The 19,192-nt window shown below is 58.0% G+C and overlaps 2 protein-coding genes across 27 annotated transcripts in view; both read right to left on the bottom strand.

Moving 5' to 3' along the window:
- CTTN (cortactin) overlaps window positions 1–19,192 on the bottom strand; it is a 28,518-nt gene that overhangs the window by 1,175 nt on the left and 8,151 nt on the right. For 4 of the 26 annotated variants that reach the window (XM_081533765.1, XM_081533767.1, XM_081533766.1 and 1 more), the window contains 13 exons: window positions 18,703–18,832; window positions 16,226–16,336; window positions 15,507–15,561; window positions 14,535–14,645; window positions 12,142–12,252; window positions 11,476–11,586; window positions 10,630–10,740; window positions 7,657–7,712; window positions 5,539–5,608; window positions 4,739–4,887; window positions 2,926–3,045; window positions 1,269–1,410; window positions 551–622 (listed from right to left, as the gene is read on the bottom strand). In XM_081533765.1, coding sequence (XP_081389891.1) covers window positions 551–622; window positions 1,269–1,410; window positions 2,926–3,045; window positions 4,739–4,887; window positions 5,539–5,608; window positions 7,657–7,712; window positions 10,630–10,740; window positions 11,476–11,586; window positions 12,142–12,252; window positions 14,535–14,645; window positions 15,507–15,561; window positions 16,226–16,336; window positions 18,703–18,832 — 1,349 coding nt within the window. Of the gene's footprint in view, window positions 1–550; window positions 623–1,268; window positions 1,411–2,921; window positions 3,046–4,738; window positions 4,888–5,538; window positions 5,609–7,656; window positions 7,713–10,629; window positions 10,741–11,475; window positions 11,587–12,141; window positions 12,253–14,534; window positions 14,646–15,506; window positions 15,562–16,225; window positions 16,337–18,702; window positions 18,833–19,192 lie in introns of all 26 variants that reach the window. The other 22 variants (XM_081533777.1, XM_081533779.1, XM_081533778.1 and 19 more) reach the window with 9 other exon arrangements.
- On the bottom strand, window positions 8,775–10,181 carry LOC145523855 (uncharacterized). The gene is made up of 4 exons (XM_081534964.1): window positions 10,140–10,181; window positions 9,122–10,077; window positions 8,913–9,035; window positions 8,775–8,817 (listed from the first exon to the last, which is right to left on the bottom strand). Exons 1-4 carry the CDS (start codon window positions 10,179–10,181, stop codon window positions 8,775–8,777), a joined length of 1,164 nt encoding a protein of 387 aa, XP_081391090.1.

The raw sequence follows: 19,192 nt of genomic DNA on the forward strand, positions 1-19,192 counted from the left end.
GAGGGCTCCCGGTCTCCCCTGCTCAGTGAAGGTGGCTCTGCACGCACACGGGCAGCTACAGAGACCCGACAAGAGCCCTTCATACAGAACCGCAAGCCAGGACTTCCCTGGTGGCCAGTGGGCAACAGTCTGTCTGCCAACGCAGGTTGGACAGCTTATCTGGAAGATTTCACGTGCCGTGGAACGACTAAACAACTAAGTCGCAACTACTGAAGCCCGAGCACCCTGGAGCCCACACTGAGACAACAGGAGCCAAGGCAATGAGAAGCCACCGCTCCCCGCACCTGGAGAAAGCCCGCAGAGCTAAAAGATTCAGCACAAAAAAACAAAAAACCCTAACCCAGACCATATGGAATGGGACTGAGGAAGATACAGAATTCCCTGCATTGTATCTGCAACTTTTTTATAACCTTGCAATTGTTTAAATATAAATTCTTCTTAAATACTGTAAGTAACATTCTGAGAGTCTTAACTCTGGAGAGAGAAGTCGCTGGAAGCCCCCAGTCCCGCACCCCCCAGCCCTGTTTCCGGCCCGCCAGTGGTTTCTTACCAGCCTGGTAGTCGTAGAGGGCGATGGCAGTGATTCCAAGGTCATTTTCATACTCATCGTAGGTACCGTCCTCTAGAATAAACCAGGACCCAGTCTGAGAGAGAACCAGAGCTCCACGCTCACTCCTGGCAGACAGCCCTTCCCAAGGTCCGGGGGGAGCCAGTCAGGAGTCAGCGGCTCCAGGGCACCGGGCCCCTCCCACCGACAGGAGGAGCCGCCCCAAGGAGCGGAGCTGCAGAGGATTTAGAGGAATTATCTAGGTTGAGACTGGGACAGTTGTCAGGGTGTAATCTTTTAAATTTCAAATATTCAGCATAATTTTCAGGAAATGTCCACGTCATGAACAAGTGAAGGGCGAGCGGGAGACAGCTAGCCCCCCTGCCATCGTGCTCAGGGGAGGGGAGCGCGCTGCCCTGGGCAGGCTCTCCTGCTGACTTCCACGTCAGTCCCAGCGGGAGAACGGCCCAAACGCACAGAAGGGAGCCACGCTCATCCTCCACCTTGTGGCCTCCAGACACCGGGGCTTCCCCTCGGGGAAGAGGACAGCAAGAGCCCCTCCCCTACGCCCACCCTCTCAGGGCCCCCTGCACGGGCAAGGGTCTCCCTGGAAGCCCCCAGGGGCAGGGCCACAGCAGAGGTGGGGCAGGTCAGCCTGTGGCAAAGGGGAGGTTTTCAGAGGAAAAGCAGCAGAGGGGGTGTGACGCAGGAGACCCCGCACCTGCTTGATAGTGGCCTGGGGCCTCCGTGCTTTCGTAGACGGCCTCCGAGACGTAGCCCTCCTGGTACTCCGTGGCCTCCACGCTGTAGCCCAGCTCAGGCTCGCTGCTGTGGCTCGGCTCAGCCCGGAATGGAGCCGCATCCTAGGGAGTCAAGGGCAAGTTCCCGTGGCCCCACCGCCCAGAGCCATGCGGAAACTCGGCAGCCCTAGCTGACATGGGACAGACGTGAGGGTGAGGCAGGTCACCCGCCGACGTGCTATGAACGCCTGCGTCCTGACGGGGTCCCTCTCCAGGATCCCCTCTCACCCCGACCCTGAGTCCCGCCATCACTAAGGACCTGCTGGCCATGAAAGACGCACGTTCCTGGGGCAGGTCTGGCCTGCTCCCCTTCGGGCCCAGACTGCCAAGGCACCCCAAACCCCAAGAGCCCCCAGCCCTCTGAGGCTCTGACAACAGCTCCAGGGCGTCATCCCAGCCCTCCAGTCAGAGCAGACGAACCCGCGCATGGCGGGTCCCATCCCCACCAATGCTGCGGAGGTGAGGCATGGGAGTGACCACCAAGCCGCCCACGAGAGGACAGGGCGCTCTACTGACAGCCCCAAGCTGCAACCACCAGCCCGACCAGGGTGCGCCTGGGGCACCCACACAGGTCAGAGCAGCAAAGTCCCCGCATGGAGCAGCTCCAGGAAGAGCCAGAGGTCAGGCCCCAGCATTCCAGAGGGTGGCAGGGGTGCAGCAGGCAGGAGAGCCCCTCTGGGGGCCGTGGAGAGGAGGGCTGCACCTCGAGGGCTGAACAAAGCAGCAACAGACTCCTTTTGGCAGCATCCCCTGGAGGCCGGGGGGATAGACTGGAGGGCGAGGAGCCGCTGCACTGGGGGCTCACCCTGAGCAGATCAGTTGGGCGGGGGCAGCAGCTCCCCCACGGGCCCTGTCCGCCCACCGCGTGGTTCAGGCAGGCTGGCCGTTCAGGTAGGCTGGCCCGGCTGGGGGACATGCTGGGGGCGCGGAGGGGGGCCTGCACAGGGCTCCCTTTCCATGGGATTAGTTATAAAACCACACCCACCAGGCCAGCCCGGCCCACAGCTCTCCCAACCCCCAAGCCCTTAATGTTTCCTCTGAGTCAAGCCAGTGTGTGCGCCTGGGACTCAGCAAGTGACTGCTGAGAGGTGACGTCTGAGGTGATGAGGGAAGACGCACGAGTGAACAGGACCCTGGGGCAGAGAGGGGGACTTGGGCTCAGGGTGTGTGGGTGTGGATGGTGGGGGCCGAGCTGCTCTGGGAGAGGGGCCTGCAGAGACCCCACAGCAGGGCCACAGGGGCCTCTGGCAGGGGGGTTAGGGAGGTGGCTCAGTGACCAGGGATCAAAGGAGCAGGTGCTGGGGACCAGGACTCTGAAGAAAAGGCCGAGGGAGAACAGAGCTGAGGAGTGGCTGGCAGAGAGAGGGAGGGAGAGAAAGGTCAGTAGGCTTCTGGCTCCCGGGTGTCAGGAGACGCAGTGGAGCAGGGGGAAGCCGAGGGGGTGAGAACCCTGCACACAAGAGGACTGCTCCCTGGGTCACCGACAAGTGCAGGGAGAGACCCCATCCACAGGCACTGGGCTGGGAAGGGCGTCTCCAGGGAGTCAAGAGAGTCACTGGCAAACCCAATGACACCAACCTCATAGACGGGGCTCGATGGTGGCCTCTCCTGAGCCGGCTGGCTCGATGGTGGCCTCTCCTGAGCCGGCTGGGGCGTGGGGGACGCGGGTGGCGTGGGCTTCTGGGCCCGGGCCTGCTCCTGAAACACAGAGACACACAGTCAGCACGTCCTCAGGCCACTCACGGCCAGAGAAAGCAGCAGAGACAGGAGCCGAGAGACTTCAAGGGCACGTGTGCTTTGAAGCCAAGGTCGTCTGCACTAGCAGGACGGTCCCAAGTCCTCCAGGTGCTGGAACCACCCACGAGGAACACCCCCCAGGCAGCCAGTGTCCTTGAAGGGCTGTGTCCGTGCAGGGCGGAGCGTGGGCCCTGGAGACCTGGGCCTGTGGCTCACCACGCAGGATCTGTGGCAGCCCCCTGGCCCCGTTCTGGCCGGAAACAGAGACATTCCTTCCCAGGGGCAGGCCCGCTCCCAAGATCAGGGGGTCAGGCATCCGTGGCCCCTGCCCACCAGACGGAGCACCAAGATGCATGCGGTCTGTGTCCTGCCTCTGGAGCGCCGCTCACAGCCCAGAGGGCGCTGGGGCGAGCGATGCTGTGCTGAGGGGGCTCACATGGGGGAGGCAGGTGAGGAGGCGGGACAGGGCTGGATGCAGCGAGGGACGACACGGCAGAAGGGACAGCAAGAGACCCTCAAAAGCAAAAAGGAGGGACAACTGCCACCAGAAACCTCTCTTCTCAAGTCTTCCAGCTCTCCTGCGTTTTTCTCAGATCCGATCGCAGGGATTATGCTCCCGAGTCATAAAGAGAGGAAGGTGTTATATAAAAAGGGGACCAAGTTACCAGGAAAAATGCCTCGGAGTGCGGGCCTACAACAGTGAAAAACTTACACACGCCCGACTAAAACCTGAAGGAGAAAGAGCTTTAAGGCTCCTGGCAGTTAAGGAATGATACAAGGTAATTATGAATTTGCGGTTATCCGACTTCACCGCGTGTGACAAAGCATGCAGCGTGCATCAGGGCGTCTGGAATCCCCGCCCAGCACTCCCTGCCACTGCCTGGCACCTGCCTCGGCCCCTCACCCTCCCTCGATGGGGTCTTCAGAGGCCCAAACACCAACTTGGGGAAGAAATGTCTGTGGATTTAAATAAAGCTTTACTATCTATAAGACATCACAAGCATTATTGCAGATTCTACCCTTCCTCACCACCCGAGTCGAGGGTTTCCACACCCGCTTCCCAGGCAAGCACGTGGCCGCGGCTCCCTGAGCTGATCTGCCTCCAGCCGCCCAGCTGGGGGGTGACAGACTGGCATAGAGCCATCGGACGTCAGTCCACTCAGAAGGGTTTTAGGAGGAGAAGGGCCGCCCCGTCCTTCTCACCTCTCACAGCTCCCATCTCTACTTTCCCTCATGGAAAAAGTCTACAAAGAATCACAGAGCAACCTGCAGAGCTGGGCTCCAGAAGCAACAGCGACAAGAGCCGCAGACCTGCTCCTTCATGGGGACTCCTCCTGTGTCCCCCACCTTCCACCCAAGGAGGTGGCGGGCTCCCCAGGGGCATGGGTAGGGACAGAGTGCCAGGGAGACGTGTGGGTGCGGGCTCGGCCGAGGGTGTGTGGGCTGCCCGCCGGACTGGAGGACAGGCTGGCAGTCACCCTGGGCTGGGTCAGCTGTCCAGTGTCCAGGGACAAGAGCCTGGGCCATCTGTGCGGCTGCAACCGTCAGTGGAAGAAGGCACCGTGTCTACGATGACTCTCTGGACTGGAGACAGGAGCGGGCCGCACCCAGGGCCCGCGGGCTCCAGGTCCCCCCGGGCACCGCCCTCACTCACGTCCAGCTGCCGCCGCGCCTCCTCCTGCTCCTGCCGCTCCTGGGCCATTCTCTGCGCCCGCTCCGCCTCGGCCTTCCGCCGGTCCTCCTGTTCTTTCTCCTTCGCCAGGTTTTCAAAGTTCGCTCTGATGTTACTCGTTTTGCTGTTCACTACAGAGGAAGCAGAGACTTACCCAGAGCACCGCCATCACCCCCACACCAAGCTGGCCCAGGGTACCTTCCCCAGGGACCCAGGCACCGGCTGAGTGGGGACGCGCCCCCTCGGCTGCCAGCCCAGCCTCCGCCAGGAACGAGCCTTCGCTGCTGGGTCTGCTGCATGTGCAGCGGGAAGGTGGGCATGGAGTCCTGCATCTGGAACATTCTCATGCTCCAAACATCACTACATCCTTTACCACCAGACACTCACGAGGAAGATATGTCCCTAGGGAGGTCCTTGATCAAACAGTCAGAAGCACCGATTCTGAACTGCACCCCCGAATGTGTCCTGTGACAAAACGAGAGGGCCAGGCACCCCTCGAGGAGCCCTGCGGACGGGCCATGGGGCCTCCAGGGAAAGCATCTGCCACTGGGTGAGAAGCAGGCGGAGCTGACACTGCCTGGGATGCAGTTTTCCCTGAATTTTGATTACAATGGGTAATCACCTGCCGTCCCCTAAACCCACAGATAACCAGGTTCTCCATTAACGCTCCACCAGCTCCTGTCAACCCTCCTCTTGCCCTCAGCACCATCCTGGAACACCGCAAGGCACGGAATTTCTCCTGGGAAAGCCCTCAGGGCTGTCAGGGGCTGGCCAGGACTCACCTGCTTCAACAGGGACAGTCTTCTGGTAAGATGAGGACACTGCGGCGACGTCCTCAAAGGTGGAGGCGTTCTGCCGAGACACAAGTGGGGGTCAGGCAGGCCCGGTCCCCTCTCCTGCGGCTGGCACAGGTGCTGAACCTGCACAGGTGCTAAGCCGGCCCAGATCCTCCCGGAGAACCAGCCCGGGCCCGGAGATCTCACACCCACCAGCCTGCACACTAACAGAGGCACAGAAAGTGTGCCAACACACCCCGGCTGGTGACCCCAGAACCAGCGTCAGAGAAGAGACGCATGTGTGGGGGAATCAGTAGGGCCAGGGGTTTTAGAGCAGTGAACTAGTGCAGGAATCGAGAGTGGGGAATGGAAGTTATCACATGCTCGTCCAGACCCGCAGGACGTACAACCCAGAGGTGAATCCCAATGCTGCCCCCAGCTGTGGGTGACTGAGACACAGGTTCACGGGGAGGGGTGTGTGTGTTGGGGAGTATATGGGAAATCTCTGCACCTTTCTCTCAAATGCAAGAAAACTGCTCAAAAAGGGCAGAAAAACCAACATCCCATCTTCACGACCATAAACCCAGCGTGTCTTCCTCCTGAACTCTTCACCACTGAGGAGACCCAGTGTTTACAAGGGAGCCCAGAGGCCTCTGCTCTGTGGGGAGAGAACACGGGCCTCCTCTGCCCCCAGGATGGTCTCGGTGGTGCCCCCCACCTTGCCAGGCACCCTCCCGGTCTCTGACCAGCCTCCTGGTCTCCTCTTCCGCCATCATCCCACAGACACAGCCTCTGCCGGCACACTCTGCGGGCCCCCACCCCACCAGTAGTGCCTGACCCGCCTGGAGGCCCACCCCAGCTGTCTCCCCAGTCCTGCCTGCCCCCCTAGTTCCCCAGCCCAGCAGATGCCCAACATCCACCTGGGAGTCCCTGCCCTCTCTGTCCCCCTCACCCCTTATCCCCAGGGGTGTCAGCACCCATCCCCAGCCCCGGCTGGAAGCATGTGATCAAACCACTGACACCGCCTCCTATCTGGGGCCACGGCCTGGCAGGTTCCCTGAGACCCACTCTCCACCCTGCGGCCAGGGGGTTGCTGGCTACACAACCCATCTGCGTCCCTCACCCGCCAGACCCTTCCCCGGCCGCTCAGAACCCCCCTGATGAAACACAAAAAATCCTCACGGGGCCTGCAGGGCTCTCCTGAGCTGGGTTCCCACCAGCCACGTGCCGCCTCCTCAGCAGCGGGCCTGCCCGCATCCCTCAGCCCACCTGCACCGGTGAGGAGGCCTGGCCCTGCACCCACACACTCGCAGTGCCCCGTCTCCAGGCCCTCAGCCCCCTGCTCCGCAACAGCGAGCGCCGGCTCTGCTTCCTCAGGATACCCCCTGCCGCCACAGCCCTGCAACCCAGGGCCACACACAGTCACGGGGCGGGGCCCCCAGGGGTCAGCCAGGAGCCTGATGCACGGGAACTCCCAGGGGACAGGCTCTGTCGTCCAGACTCCCATGGGCAGGGGAGCTGCAACCCCTGGCCACTGAGCCAACAGGTGCTCAGCAGAGCCGCTCCGCACGGCTCGTGGGTCTGCCCCTCCGATGCAGCTGGAGTTTACACCAGACACCCAACCATCTGATGTGCTAAGGACTGACTGACGGAGACTCTGAAACGGGTCAGGAGGGCACCCCTGCGAGAGCTGAGAGTGGAGCCTCGCAGTCACCCTGGCTCTGGGTGGACTGCCACAAGCCCCTGCAGTGACAGAGACGTTATGGACCCGCCTTCTCCAAGACGCAGCCACCACCAGGCGGCCAGAGTGACCAAGGAACTCAGCTCCCAAGGTGGTTCAAGCTCAGTACTTTCAACACAAACAGCCATCTGGCCAAGGGCCCCACGCCCCACTATACGTGACAGGGACCCTAACCGCCTCACTATGCAGCCTCAGGAGTCCAGGAGAGGACCCTGGAATACCGGAAGGGAAGCCCAGCACTTGCGTCAGCTACCCACACCGCCATGGGGATGACACACTCCTGCCTGGGGGGCTTTTCAAAGATGTGCCAGGCGCACCCCCAGAGGCCAAAGACCACCCACTCCTCAGCAGGACACACCGAGGCCGGGAGGAGAAGCACTCACCTTATCCATCCGGTCCTTCTGCACCCCGTATTTCCCGCCGAAGCCTTTGGAGTAGTCTGCAATGTGACAACACAGCACTCAGCCCTGGGCTGAGGACCAGCAGCCGCCGACAGCAGGTGCATGCAGACAGACGCAGACACGGCCCGGAAAGTGCTCCCAGAGTAACGCAAGCGAGGACGTGGCACCACGAGCCCTTGCCCGCGAGGCGAGTGTGCCTGCACCCGGGGTCTCGGCGGCAAGCAGGGAAGGGGAAGGAAGCGGTGGCCATGCTCCGCGTGCTCCTGGGACGATGGTGCGGGTGCGGGCGGCAGGCAGGGCACACCTCCCAGCACAGCCTCGACCCAGCCTCACCCGCTGCTGCCATCCTGCCCTACCCAGCGTCAGAGAGGCTCCAAGGTGTGGTTTCTCTCATTCTTTTCAAAGAGAGAAAACTCCCATGGACGTCTATCAGCCACATTCATGCCACGGCCACACAGGTCCATGAGACCATTACAGTGCCGTGTGGGGTCAACGCCACACACAGCCAAGGTCACGTCCATGTGGTTTGCGGGGTCAGCCCCAGGTGATTCTCTGCCTCCCTCCCTGAACACAGGCTGAGGGCCTCTCAGGACACAACACCCCGCCAACTGCATGCCCGGGTCCTGAGGGAGCTGCTCTGAGCAGAAGCACGTCTGCATCTGGACTCCCAGCACACACCCAGACCCTCCTGTGATTCCGCTTCCTGTACCTGAGCACACACCCAGACCCTCCTGTGATTCCCCTTCCTGTACCTGAGCACACACCCAGACCCTCCTGTGATTCCCCTTCCTGTACCTGAGCACACACCCAGACCCTCCTGTGATTCCAGCTTCCTGTACCTGAGCACACACCCAGACCCTCCTGTGATTCCCCTTCCTGTACCTGAGCACACACCCAGACCCTCCTGTGATTCCAGCTTCCTGTACGTGAGCACACACCCAGACTCTCCTGTGATTCCGCTTCCTGTACCTGAGCACACACCCAGACCCTCCTGTGATTCCCCTTCCTGTACCTGAGCACACACCCAGACCCTCCTGTGATTCCAGCTTCCTGTACGTGAGCACACACCCAGACCCTCCCGTGATTCCAGCTTCCTGTACCTAAGCACACACCCAGACCTTCCTGTGATTCCCCTTCCTGTACCTGAGCACACACCCAGACCCTCCTGTGATTCCCCTTCCCGTACCTGAGCACACACCCAGACCCTCCTGTGATTCCAGCTTCCTGTACGTGAGCACACACCCAGACCCTCCTGTGATTCCCCTTCCTGTACCTGAGCACACACCCAGACCCTCCTGTGATTCCAGCTTCCTGTACGTGAGCACACACCCAGACCCTCCTGTGATTCCAGCTTCCTGTACCTGAGCACACACCCAGACCTTCCTGTGATTCCCCTTCCTGTACCTGAGCACACACCCAGACCCTCCTGTGATTCCCCTTCCCGTACCTGAGCACACACCCAGACCCTCCTGTGATTCCAGCTTCCTGTACGTGAGCACACACCCAGACCCTCCTGTGATTCCCCTTCCTGTACCTGAGCACACACCCAGACCCTCCTGTGATTCCCCTTCCTGTACCTGAGCACACACCCAGACCCTCCTGTGATTCCAGCTTCCTGTACGTGAGCACACACCCAGACTCTCCTGTGATTCCAGCTTCCTGTACGTGAGCACACACCCAGACTCTCCTGTGATTCCAGCTTCCTGTACCTGAGCACACACCCAGACCCTCCCGTGATTCCAGCTTCCTGTACGTGAACACACACCCAGAAACCTCCTGTGATTCCAGCTTCCTGTACCTGAGCACACACCCAGACCCTCCTGTGATTCCCCTTCCTGTACCTGAGCACACACCCAGACCCTCCTGTGATTCCCCTTCCTGTACCTGAGCACACACCCAGACCCTCCTGTGATTCCAGCTTCCTGTACGTGAGCACACACCCAGACCCTCCCGTGATTCCAGCTTCCTGTACCTAAGCACACACCCAGACCTTCCTGTGATTCCAGCTTCCTGTATATGAATACACACCCAAAAACCTCCTGTGATTCTAGCTTCCTGTATGTGAACACATACCCAGAAACCTCCTGTGATTCCAGCTTCCTGTACGTGAGCACACACCCAGACCCTCCTGTGATTCCAGCTTCCTGTACCTAAGCACACACCCAGACCTTCCTGTGATTCCAGCTTCCTGTATATGAATACACACCCAAAAACCTCCTGTGATTCTAGCTTCCTGTATGTGAACACACACCCAGAAACCTCCTGTGATTCCAGCTTCCTGTACGTGAGCACACACCCAGACCCTCCTGTGATTCCAGCTTCCTGTACGTGAGCACACACCCAGACCTTCCTGTGATTCCAGCTTCCTGTATATGAATACACACCCAAAAACCTCCGGTGATTCTAGCTTCCTATATGTGAACACACACCCAGACCCTCCTGTGGTTCCAGCTTCCTGTACCTACGGTCTGCTTCGTTGTGAAGAAGTTACACGCAGACAGGGTCATCAAAAAACAAAACTCCAAAAAACACCCCCACAACTGAGACTCAAAACCATGTGGACATGCCTGCCCTATGCCCCTCTGGTCCAAGGCCAGTAATCACGCTGAACCGAACACGTTTCTCCTGGCCTCGGAGGCAGCAAGGCGGCTTATTCTACAGTCACAGCAGCCATGTCAACAGTGAGAGCTGCTGGGGGAGGCCAAGGGAGGCCAGGCGCCCGCTCCAGAGACCAGTCACCTGAGATTCCTGCTTCCTTTTACCAAGCACACACCCCAGAGGTTACAGGTGAGAAGAAAGTGAGTGGGGAAGAGAGTGTGCAGGGGGTTCCGCTCCGCAGAGCAGTGGGGGAAGAGCCAAGCCCTGCGGTGACAGCGGTGACCAGAGGCTGAGCCCTGAGGTCTGTGCTAAGCGAGGGCACGGGAAGGGGAGGGTGGGGCTGGGAAGCAACTGTGCCTTGCTGGGACCCGTGCTTGGCCAGTTTCTCCTTGTAATCAAACCCCACAGCACAGGAGTCCTGCCTCTCGGACTGAACACCAAATCTGCCTCCGAAACCAGTCTTATAATCTGAAAATCCACACGGAACCGTGGAGAAAACCAAGAGAGGAAACAAGTTTGGTTAAAATCGTAGAAGGTTTGCAGGAATCAAACATGTCGCTTCGAGAAAACGAGAGCCCTGTCGAGTGAGGGAGGCACAGAGCCAGCTCCCGGCGTCACCGATGGTCACAAGGGGCTCAAAAGGTTGAAGGACAAATGAAATGTGAACAAGTCAGCCAAGGCCCAAAAGCAGGCTAGGAACTGTCTGTGAGCTGGTTGGGAAAAGCCACGCCAGGCTCTGAGCTTTGTCTCGAGGGTCCTGCCTGCACTGCAGATGAGAGTATGTGTTTCTGCACATGTGAAAGAGACACGTTACATTCACAGCCTGTCCCCAGCCCTATGGCAGCCCTGCTCTGGACCTGCCGCCTGGGAGGGTGTGAGCCGGGCTCTGGCAGCCACTCTCCCGGGGACACAGCCTGCCTCCTGGCTGGGAGTACAGAGCTGCCCCTTCAGCCACCCGTGCGGGCAGAAGCAGCCCCGGGAAACTGTGGCGGCAGGGCTCCAGGGCACAGAGGCCTCACCGCAAACCCCCAGGGGATCACTACAGGTGGGGGGGGAGTGTCTTTTCAAAGCTGAGGGAGGCAGAGGGACCCTCCCCGCCCCCCCAGGGAAGACAAGACACACTGCAACACAAGTACTGCTAGGCCCAGCACACAGGAACCTGTGAACAAAGCTGAGCTCCAGAAGGTCACGGGGGGAACGCACCTTTCTGGGACTCGTGCAGCTGGGGCTTCTCCTGGTGGTCCCAGCCGAGGGCACACTTGTCCTGTCTATCTGTCTGCACGCCAAACTTCCCCCCGAAGCCTTTCACGTAGTCTACAGGCAACACAAAAGGCCACAATTGAGGATTAACAGGCAGCCTGCGTAACAGGGAGAAAGCACGTTTCCCACAAAGTTACACACACACAACTCGCTCAACCCGTCCTTGCTCCTGTGTGTGAGCTTGCTCCAGACCTTTGGCAAATCCTCCAGTGACCTGCACTAAGAGGACCTCCCCGTACCATGTCCAGAAGATACCCTCAGCTATAATCTGGGTCTCCTGGATAAACAGAGATGCGACCCCACGCAGGAAGATCCAAGGCGTGCTGTTCAGCCAGCACTGCGGAGCCAGCGGGGTGTCTCCCGCACACAGACGGGTGACCTGAGGGCCGTTACCAGCTGCTCTGCTGAGGGGTCAGAGCTACAAGATGGCCAAGGGCTGGGTTTCTCAGTTAACAGCGCTGGTTTGCATGTGCTGTTTTCAAGTGCCACGTTTAATGGCACATCTGCCCTCAGGCCTCCTGGTCATGTTCTGGTTCTCCACGTCTGTTCTGATTATCACCCAGCACATTAACAGCTGCTGGCTGGAGAATGAGGTAAAACTGAGGCCACCTTTCTGGGACTCATGCTTCTCGGTTTTGCCTTGATACTCGAAGCCGACTGCGCTCTTATCCACCTTGTCCTTGTCGATACCGTACTTGCCACCGAAACCTTTGGAGTAATCTGCAAACAAGAAAAGCACTGTTCACACACCAGCCACAGGAACAGCAAGCACGCTGTGAACCTCAGCAGTCTGGAAGGAAGGACTTCTATCACTCCGCTTCCCTGGTGGCTCAGTGGTAAAGAATCTGCCTGCCATTGCTGGAGACATGGGTTCAAGTCCAGGTCCGGGAAGATTTCACATGTTGCAGAGCAACTAAGCCTGTGCACCACAACTACTGAGACTATGCTCTAGAGTCGGGAAACCGCCAGCTCCTGAGTCTACACACCCTAGAGCCTGCGCTCTGCGACAGAAGCCACTGCACTGAGAGGCCCATGCAATTGCAACGAAGAGTAGCCCCCTGCTTGCCGCAACCAGAGAAAAGTCCTCGCAGCAACAAAGACCCAGTGCAGCCAAAAATAAATAAATCAAAATTAAACAACAACAACCAGGGGGACTTCCCTGTTGGTCCAGAGGCTTAAGACTCCACGCTCCCAAAGCAGGCAGCCCAGGGATCTAGATTCCAAAAGCTGCAATAAGGATCCTAAAAACAGCAACTAAGATTCAGAGCAGTCAAATAAGTAAATAATTGGAGGAGAAAAAAAAAAAACTTAAAGGCTTACTCGAATACTGCAAATGTGGAAAACACTTTAAAAAGTTTTATTTATATGTACAGAAGAACTGCAAAAAGTAGTCAATATAGCGGATGAATAACTGTAGCATCTCTCCTTTATTCCGAAAGACAGCGTGAAGACAAACTTGACATGAAGCTTCTGAAATCAAGGAGGAGCAATAGCAGCTTTCAGAAGGGCCCTCTAGGCAGGGACTTCCTTGGCAGTCCCTGCGAAACCGATTCAGGGGACACGTGTTCAAGTCCTGGTCTGAGAAGATTCCACCTGCCGCAGGGCAGTTAAGCCTGTGTGCCACAACTACCAAGCCTGCGTGCTGCAAGTACTGAAGCCTGAGCACTGAGAGCCCACGCTCCAATAGGAGAAGCCACCGCGATGAGAAGCCCAAGCCCTCAAATAAAGAGTAGGTCCTGTTCACGTAACTAGAGAAAGCCCGCGCAGAGCGAGGAAGGGCAGCCAAAAATAAAACAAACACTAAGTCACCCTGCTTCCTCAATTACAGCAGAGACGAGATGGGGCGCCTCCAAAGAAACAGAATAAACGTGAAGTACCTTCTAGGAATGTCAGCTCCGTTCAAGGCTAAGTTACTATAAATACTAGATAGCTGTTTTTACACAGCAGGCTCCGTCACAGACCCGTGAGCGGAGACTCAGCCCCACCCGAGCAGGCCCCGAGCTGCCAAGGACACCTGCGCTGCTCCAGGCACTCCGGCCTCTGCTCCCCCGCTTCCTGGAGGCGTAGCTATTCTTCTGCAAGGGCATCTGGCAAGAAAGTCTGGCAAAATGAACAGGATCCAACAGCAGGTCCTGATGAGCATGTGCACACGGGCCAAGGCGGACAGGTGTGTTCCCAGAACAGGGAGGGGCGGCCCAGCGGCCAGGGCAGGCAGGCCCTCCGGGCAGAAGGGAAGCAGCACCCTCAGGTCAAGCGGGCCTTCCCTCAGAAAGACACCCAGTTGCTGGTGCTGCCAGTGGAGGCTTTCATTTTTGATTCTTAAAAAATCTGGAGATTTACAAAACTATGTGAGCTCTCAGCTTCTATGTTGCCAATGATTCAAAATCCTGAATGCACAGGCCAAACAAAACACACCATGCAGAAGAACCAGCCAATCTTAAGCTCTGAAGCAGGGGTCGAGTCTCTGTCCAACCCCATCCACACGCACCTCAGTGGGCAGAGGGCTGTAACTGACCTCCAACTGGGGGCACCACAGTGAAGGGAGGATCAAGCTGGCTGCTAAGAACACCTGGCAGCATCCAGCAAAATTTTAAATTCAACATCCTTTGATTCGGCAATTCCACTGCTAGAACTTATCTTTTAAATAATCACTTTTGTACATAAGACACAAGGAGAAGAATATTCACGGTAGTCAATTCCTAACATCCAAAACTGGAAATAGGCTAAACTCCAACTTCCAGAGAGGAACAGTTCAGGGACTACACAATCTTCATACAACAGAGAACTGAGCACTCATCGAAACGACGATAAACCACCTACACCGACCAGGTAAGAATAGGGATGTCCAAACACTTCAAGTTACGAGAGTTGTATAAATAAAACATAAACCAGTTTGCACGGGGAGGAGGAGCCCCCTGGGTTTGTGTCAGTAAATGCATGAGCGACGAGCGGCCGTGGGTGCCCCAACAGTCAGTGGGGTGCACGGCGGCCCACCAGCCCACCTTTCTGCGACTCATGCTTCTCCGTCTTGCCCTGGTAGTCGAAGCCCACAGCGCTCTTGTCCACACGGTCGGACTGCACGCCGTACTTGCCACCGAAACCGCTCGAGTAGTCTGGGGAGACAGGGCGGCAGCAGGTAAAACGTGTCAGGGCAAAATGTCATTCTGGTTAAAAGCAGCAGGACAAAAGTTTCGGGCAGCAATGCACCAGGAGATAGGAATACGTTTGAAAAAGCACAAGGAGCCACCCGCCATCAGATGTGACGCTGGGTGTCGTCTCTTGTGTCTCTACAGTCTGGCCCCTTCCGACAGCTGGACGGCAGAGGTGAGCCACGGGTGCACTTTGGAAAGTAACCATTCAAATAAAGCTCAGCATATAAAGAAAGGGACATGGCCACGTGGGTCTTTCTAGAAAAGACTGGAGCCCGCCAACACCCTGGGCTGGGTGGACCAGACAGACCTGCCCATAGAGCACTCCCAGGCCGGCTACTTCCCTGGTCATCAGATGCCCTGTGAGAGGCATAAGCAAACAAGTTCACAAGAAACACCTCGAGTGCTCTCAGGAAGTGACGTGCTTTCATTTAAAAAAGGCTTACAAGGGAGCACGAGCTCACGAAGACCAGCCAGCACCGTGTTCAAGACGGCTCGTACACTATGCAAACATCAGCGATGAAACGGCTCTAGTTACTATCCTAAGGGGCAAGTCTGCTTTGCCAACCAAGCTTAAGAGCAAACTGTTCCCAAGGCAACCCTGCTCAGAGGCGGGGGAGGCAATGAGGCGACACAAGACGCCGGGGTCCACGTGCTGCCTACGGGGACGCTGCCACACCAACCCACACACCCAGATGCCTGAAGGAGAGGGCAGTGTCCTGCCCACAGCGACACCCCTGCCCCTCCGGACAAGGCCGCAAGGGACAACGTGCTCCTGCCCTTCAAAAGCGGGGGGGGGGGCTTTCTGCATCTTCCCCATCTCACCTTTCTGCGAGGCATGTTTCTCGGTCTTCCCCTGGTACTCGAAGCCCACGGCAGACTGCAGTCACAGAAAAAAGGAGATGCAGATTTCAACGTCTGGATCCATGACACACGTGACATTTTAAAAAACACGAACCGTGTTATTGGTATTTTTTGATTTTTTATTTCCTAAGCTACTAATGCCCAAAGCACCAGTATTTTGAATTTACACACCTTGAAACACTCACTGAGCCCGGGGGCTGCCCCAGACAATGAGCAAGGCGGCTCTCAATGCTACAACATAAAACGAGGGGGCTGCCGTCCCTGAGCCCGGGCTTCGTAGCAGAGGAACAGCATCAGACGCTCAGCACAGCCCTGGAAGTGGGTGTGAGGGAGGCCCTCAGTCACCGTAACACAGGCAGGGACAGGGAGTCCCCACTGTCCCCCTGGGACACATCGAAGGCCATCCCAGGGCCACTCGATGAGCAGGCACTAACATGGGAGTTTCTACAGCAATCAGTGGAAAACCCTTACTCTTCCCCGTGCTTGCCTCTTAAACAGCCAATCATCTCAGAGCATCTGAGAAGGGGGAAAGGAGGGGCCTCAGGAGCCTGTGCTCGGGACCCCCATCTTGGATTCCCACAGTCCAAGGCACCTCTGTGACACTCCAAGATGCCCAGAGGACACCTGGAGAGAGCTCAACCTACAAGGTGGGGCTCCGCTGCCCACGACGCTTCACTCACCTGGTCCACTCTGTCCACCTGGACACCAAATTTGCCTCCAAACCCCCGGACGGAGTCAACCTGTGAGCAGTGCTTGGAGAGCTTGGACTGATACTCATGGCCGACAGCTGACTGGAACAGGGGCAAAAGTGAAGCATTAGACGCCCCCCAGCATTGCCCCACTGGACCCGCCCCCCCCACCAAGGCAGCCTGCACTTCTGCTCAGCATGGGTGATGCAAACAAAACCACTCAACGTGGAAGCCGGCCCAGGGGGAGGTGACTCCAGGGAGCATCGCAACACCAGGGCCCCCAGTGAAGTGTTCTGAAACCTCTCCACACCAGGCTCCCCAGAAGTCGCACAAACCCCAGCCACAGGGGGTGAGACCAGGCACCAACCAGAACCACAGAGCCAGCAGCCTGCCAACGACTCCTAAGCCCACTTCCAGGAAGACTGCCGGCAGTGATCACCCTCCTCAGGTGGGACACTATCAAAGCACGTGACCCAGGAATCAGGGCACAAACCGGAACACAGATGGCAAGCTCCAGGCACATTGCTCGTTCGGTGTCAACCCCTGCCACACGTCCAGCCCGCCCAGGGGTGGAGGGGGGGCCTGCCACTGCCTCACCACCCCCAGGCAGGGAAGTGGGTCTGGTGACCTCTCAAGGCCACATGCTGACCAAGCAGTCTACCCCGAGCTTTCCGCTGTGTGGTCGGTAAGCCATGGCCTGTGGCCCACATCCAACACCGAGGTTCTTTGTAAATAAAGCTTTCTAGAACATACCACATCTGCTCATTTACAGAAAATCTATGCCTAACTTTGTGTCAAGGCAATACAGCTAGTTCAGGAGCCACCCTGTGGTGGCCGGGAAACTAAAAATATTTACACCCGGAACTCTGAGTGGCCCCGTGCTGCTCTAGTCGCCCAGGCCTGCCCCTCAGAGTGAGGCACCACCAGGCTCCCTCGGCAGAACGGACAGCGGTCACGGACCTCTTTGTGGACACAGGACAGGTGACTGACACACGACCCATTGCCGGGCGAGGAGGAGGCTCGTTCAAAGCCTAGCTCCTACTCAGGGAGTCACCCCCACTTCGGCCCCCTCCTGCAATACAGCGAGGGGCCTGCCAGCGCCCTACCAGACTAACTCCTCTTCCTCTTGTTTATCTGGAACTTCAGCGGCAGGATTTAGGGTCCAACACCCACAGGGTCACCACCACCGCTGACAGCTTTGCAGGCAGCTCGGGCGCATTCTTCCACAGCCGGGGAGCAAAGCAGGTTTTACTTTCCAGTCCAGAGCTGTTACTTTCTCTCCCTCCCACGCTGGATCTGATGCCCACAGCTAACAGCGGATCAAGAGCACCGCGGCCTCGGAAAACCTGTGGCAGAGACCACCCATCTGCAGCTTCGGGGGTCTCACCCAGAAAAACATCGACAAGGTAACATGGAGGCAGCAGCATGCCCAAAGGATCCCCAGCGTGACTCTTCATCACTAACAAGTCAGAGAACTGTTCCAAAAATATGGCCCGAGTAAAAGCTTAGCGATTCTCCCAACTTTCTGATCAAAACAGCTTTCTCCCCCAGATTGGCCTCGGTCTTACATTGACGAGGCTCTATTTCTTATTAGATAGTCAGCAACAGGCAGAGCACTGTAGGAAGCAGGGATGACATTCTGGTCGTGGGGGGCGCCCCTCTCTCAAGCAGGTGCCGGCCCAAGAGTGCCACAAGCCCTGTCATTCCAGGCTGAGTCCGGTCCGGGCACAAGGGGGACGGGGTGGAATTACAGAGGAAGCCGCCCCAGCTGATACCTCAGCACAGAGTGAAGGCAGACATCTCAAGTTACCCCGCCCACTTCACTGAACGTGCAGCGCACCTGCTCCAGTCTAGAGTCTTCTCTGCAGGGCGGACACAGCCCCTCGCTGATTCAGCCCCCTCTCCAAGGACCAGCAAGGGATGTTGCACCGTTAAGAGCCTCAGTCCCACCTCCTTAGACCTGCCTGTCCTCAGCCTGGTGGGCTGTGCCTTGATGCCGGCGGACAGGGTCCTCTCTGAAGGTCACCATGTGTGGGAAGGACAGCAGCACGCCAGGTGGCTGACTTTCCAGCCTTGACGTGAAACCAGGCGTTGAAACTCGGCTCCGAGTAGCAGATGGGAACCACTAAGGCTGCAGCCCGAGCCACAGCTGACACCCAGGCAGCAGCCTGGCCGCCTGCAGCCTCGGTCGCAGTCACAGAGCCGGCCTCTGGTAGGACCTCCTCTCCAGCTATAGGCTTCCCAGCCTACCACTCCCTCCCCAGCAACTCAGAATCTGAAGAGAGCTTCCAGAAACCGCAGCCCTTCTTGGCTAAGGTCAATTGAGAGAGGGTTACTTCTGGCAAATCTCATCCTCAACAAGTGGACTCCCAACTTTTCAATGGAGGGGGAGGGCTGAGTGATGACCCTGCTGACCCTGGCGAGGTCAAGCACGCCAGGACCCTGACACCACGTGGGCCGGGACTCACCTTGTCCATCCTGTCCTGCTCCACGCCAAACTTCCCTCCGTAGCCGTGCGAGGCTTTGGGTCCTGTTTCCAGCTCCTTCTCCTTGAGGGTCTGGTGTTCTTGAAACACATTCTCCCGCAGCTTGTGGATGCTTGGAGGGAAGAGATGGAAGACGAACAAATCGGTCAGCCAGCCAGCCAAGACATGCGTCTGTGCTTTCTGGGAGGACAGATAAGGACGTCATCTCTGCAATCTGAGCGGTTTCGTTCCCCGGAGGCTCCCCAGCCCAGCCTGCCTTGTGTTCACTCTACTGCACCTCCAGCTGCCCCTAACTCCAGCAGTTCTCGGAGTCAGATGCAGGTTAATGGGGAAATAAAAGCAAGTCTGAACACACACAGTGAGTCATCTCCAAGCCCCTACGGAAGCTGGGCTCCGATGTGGATGGCATTCCACCACGTGGAGGACAGCTCCTCAGGGTTCACCAGACACCTGACCTGGAAGAGCCAGCTCC

Source organism: Giraffa tippelskirchi, chromosome 10 (genome assembly GCF_054371585.1).
Source record: "Giraffa tippelskirchi isolate mGirTip1 chromosome 10, T2T-mGirTip1v1.2.pri, whole genome shotgun sequence".
NCBI lineage: Eukaryota > Metazoa > Chordata > Mammalia > Artiodactyla > Giraffidae > Giraffa > Giraffa tippelskirchi.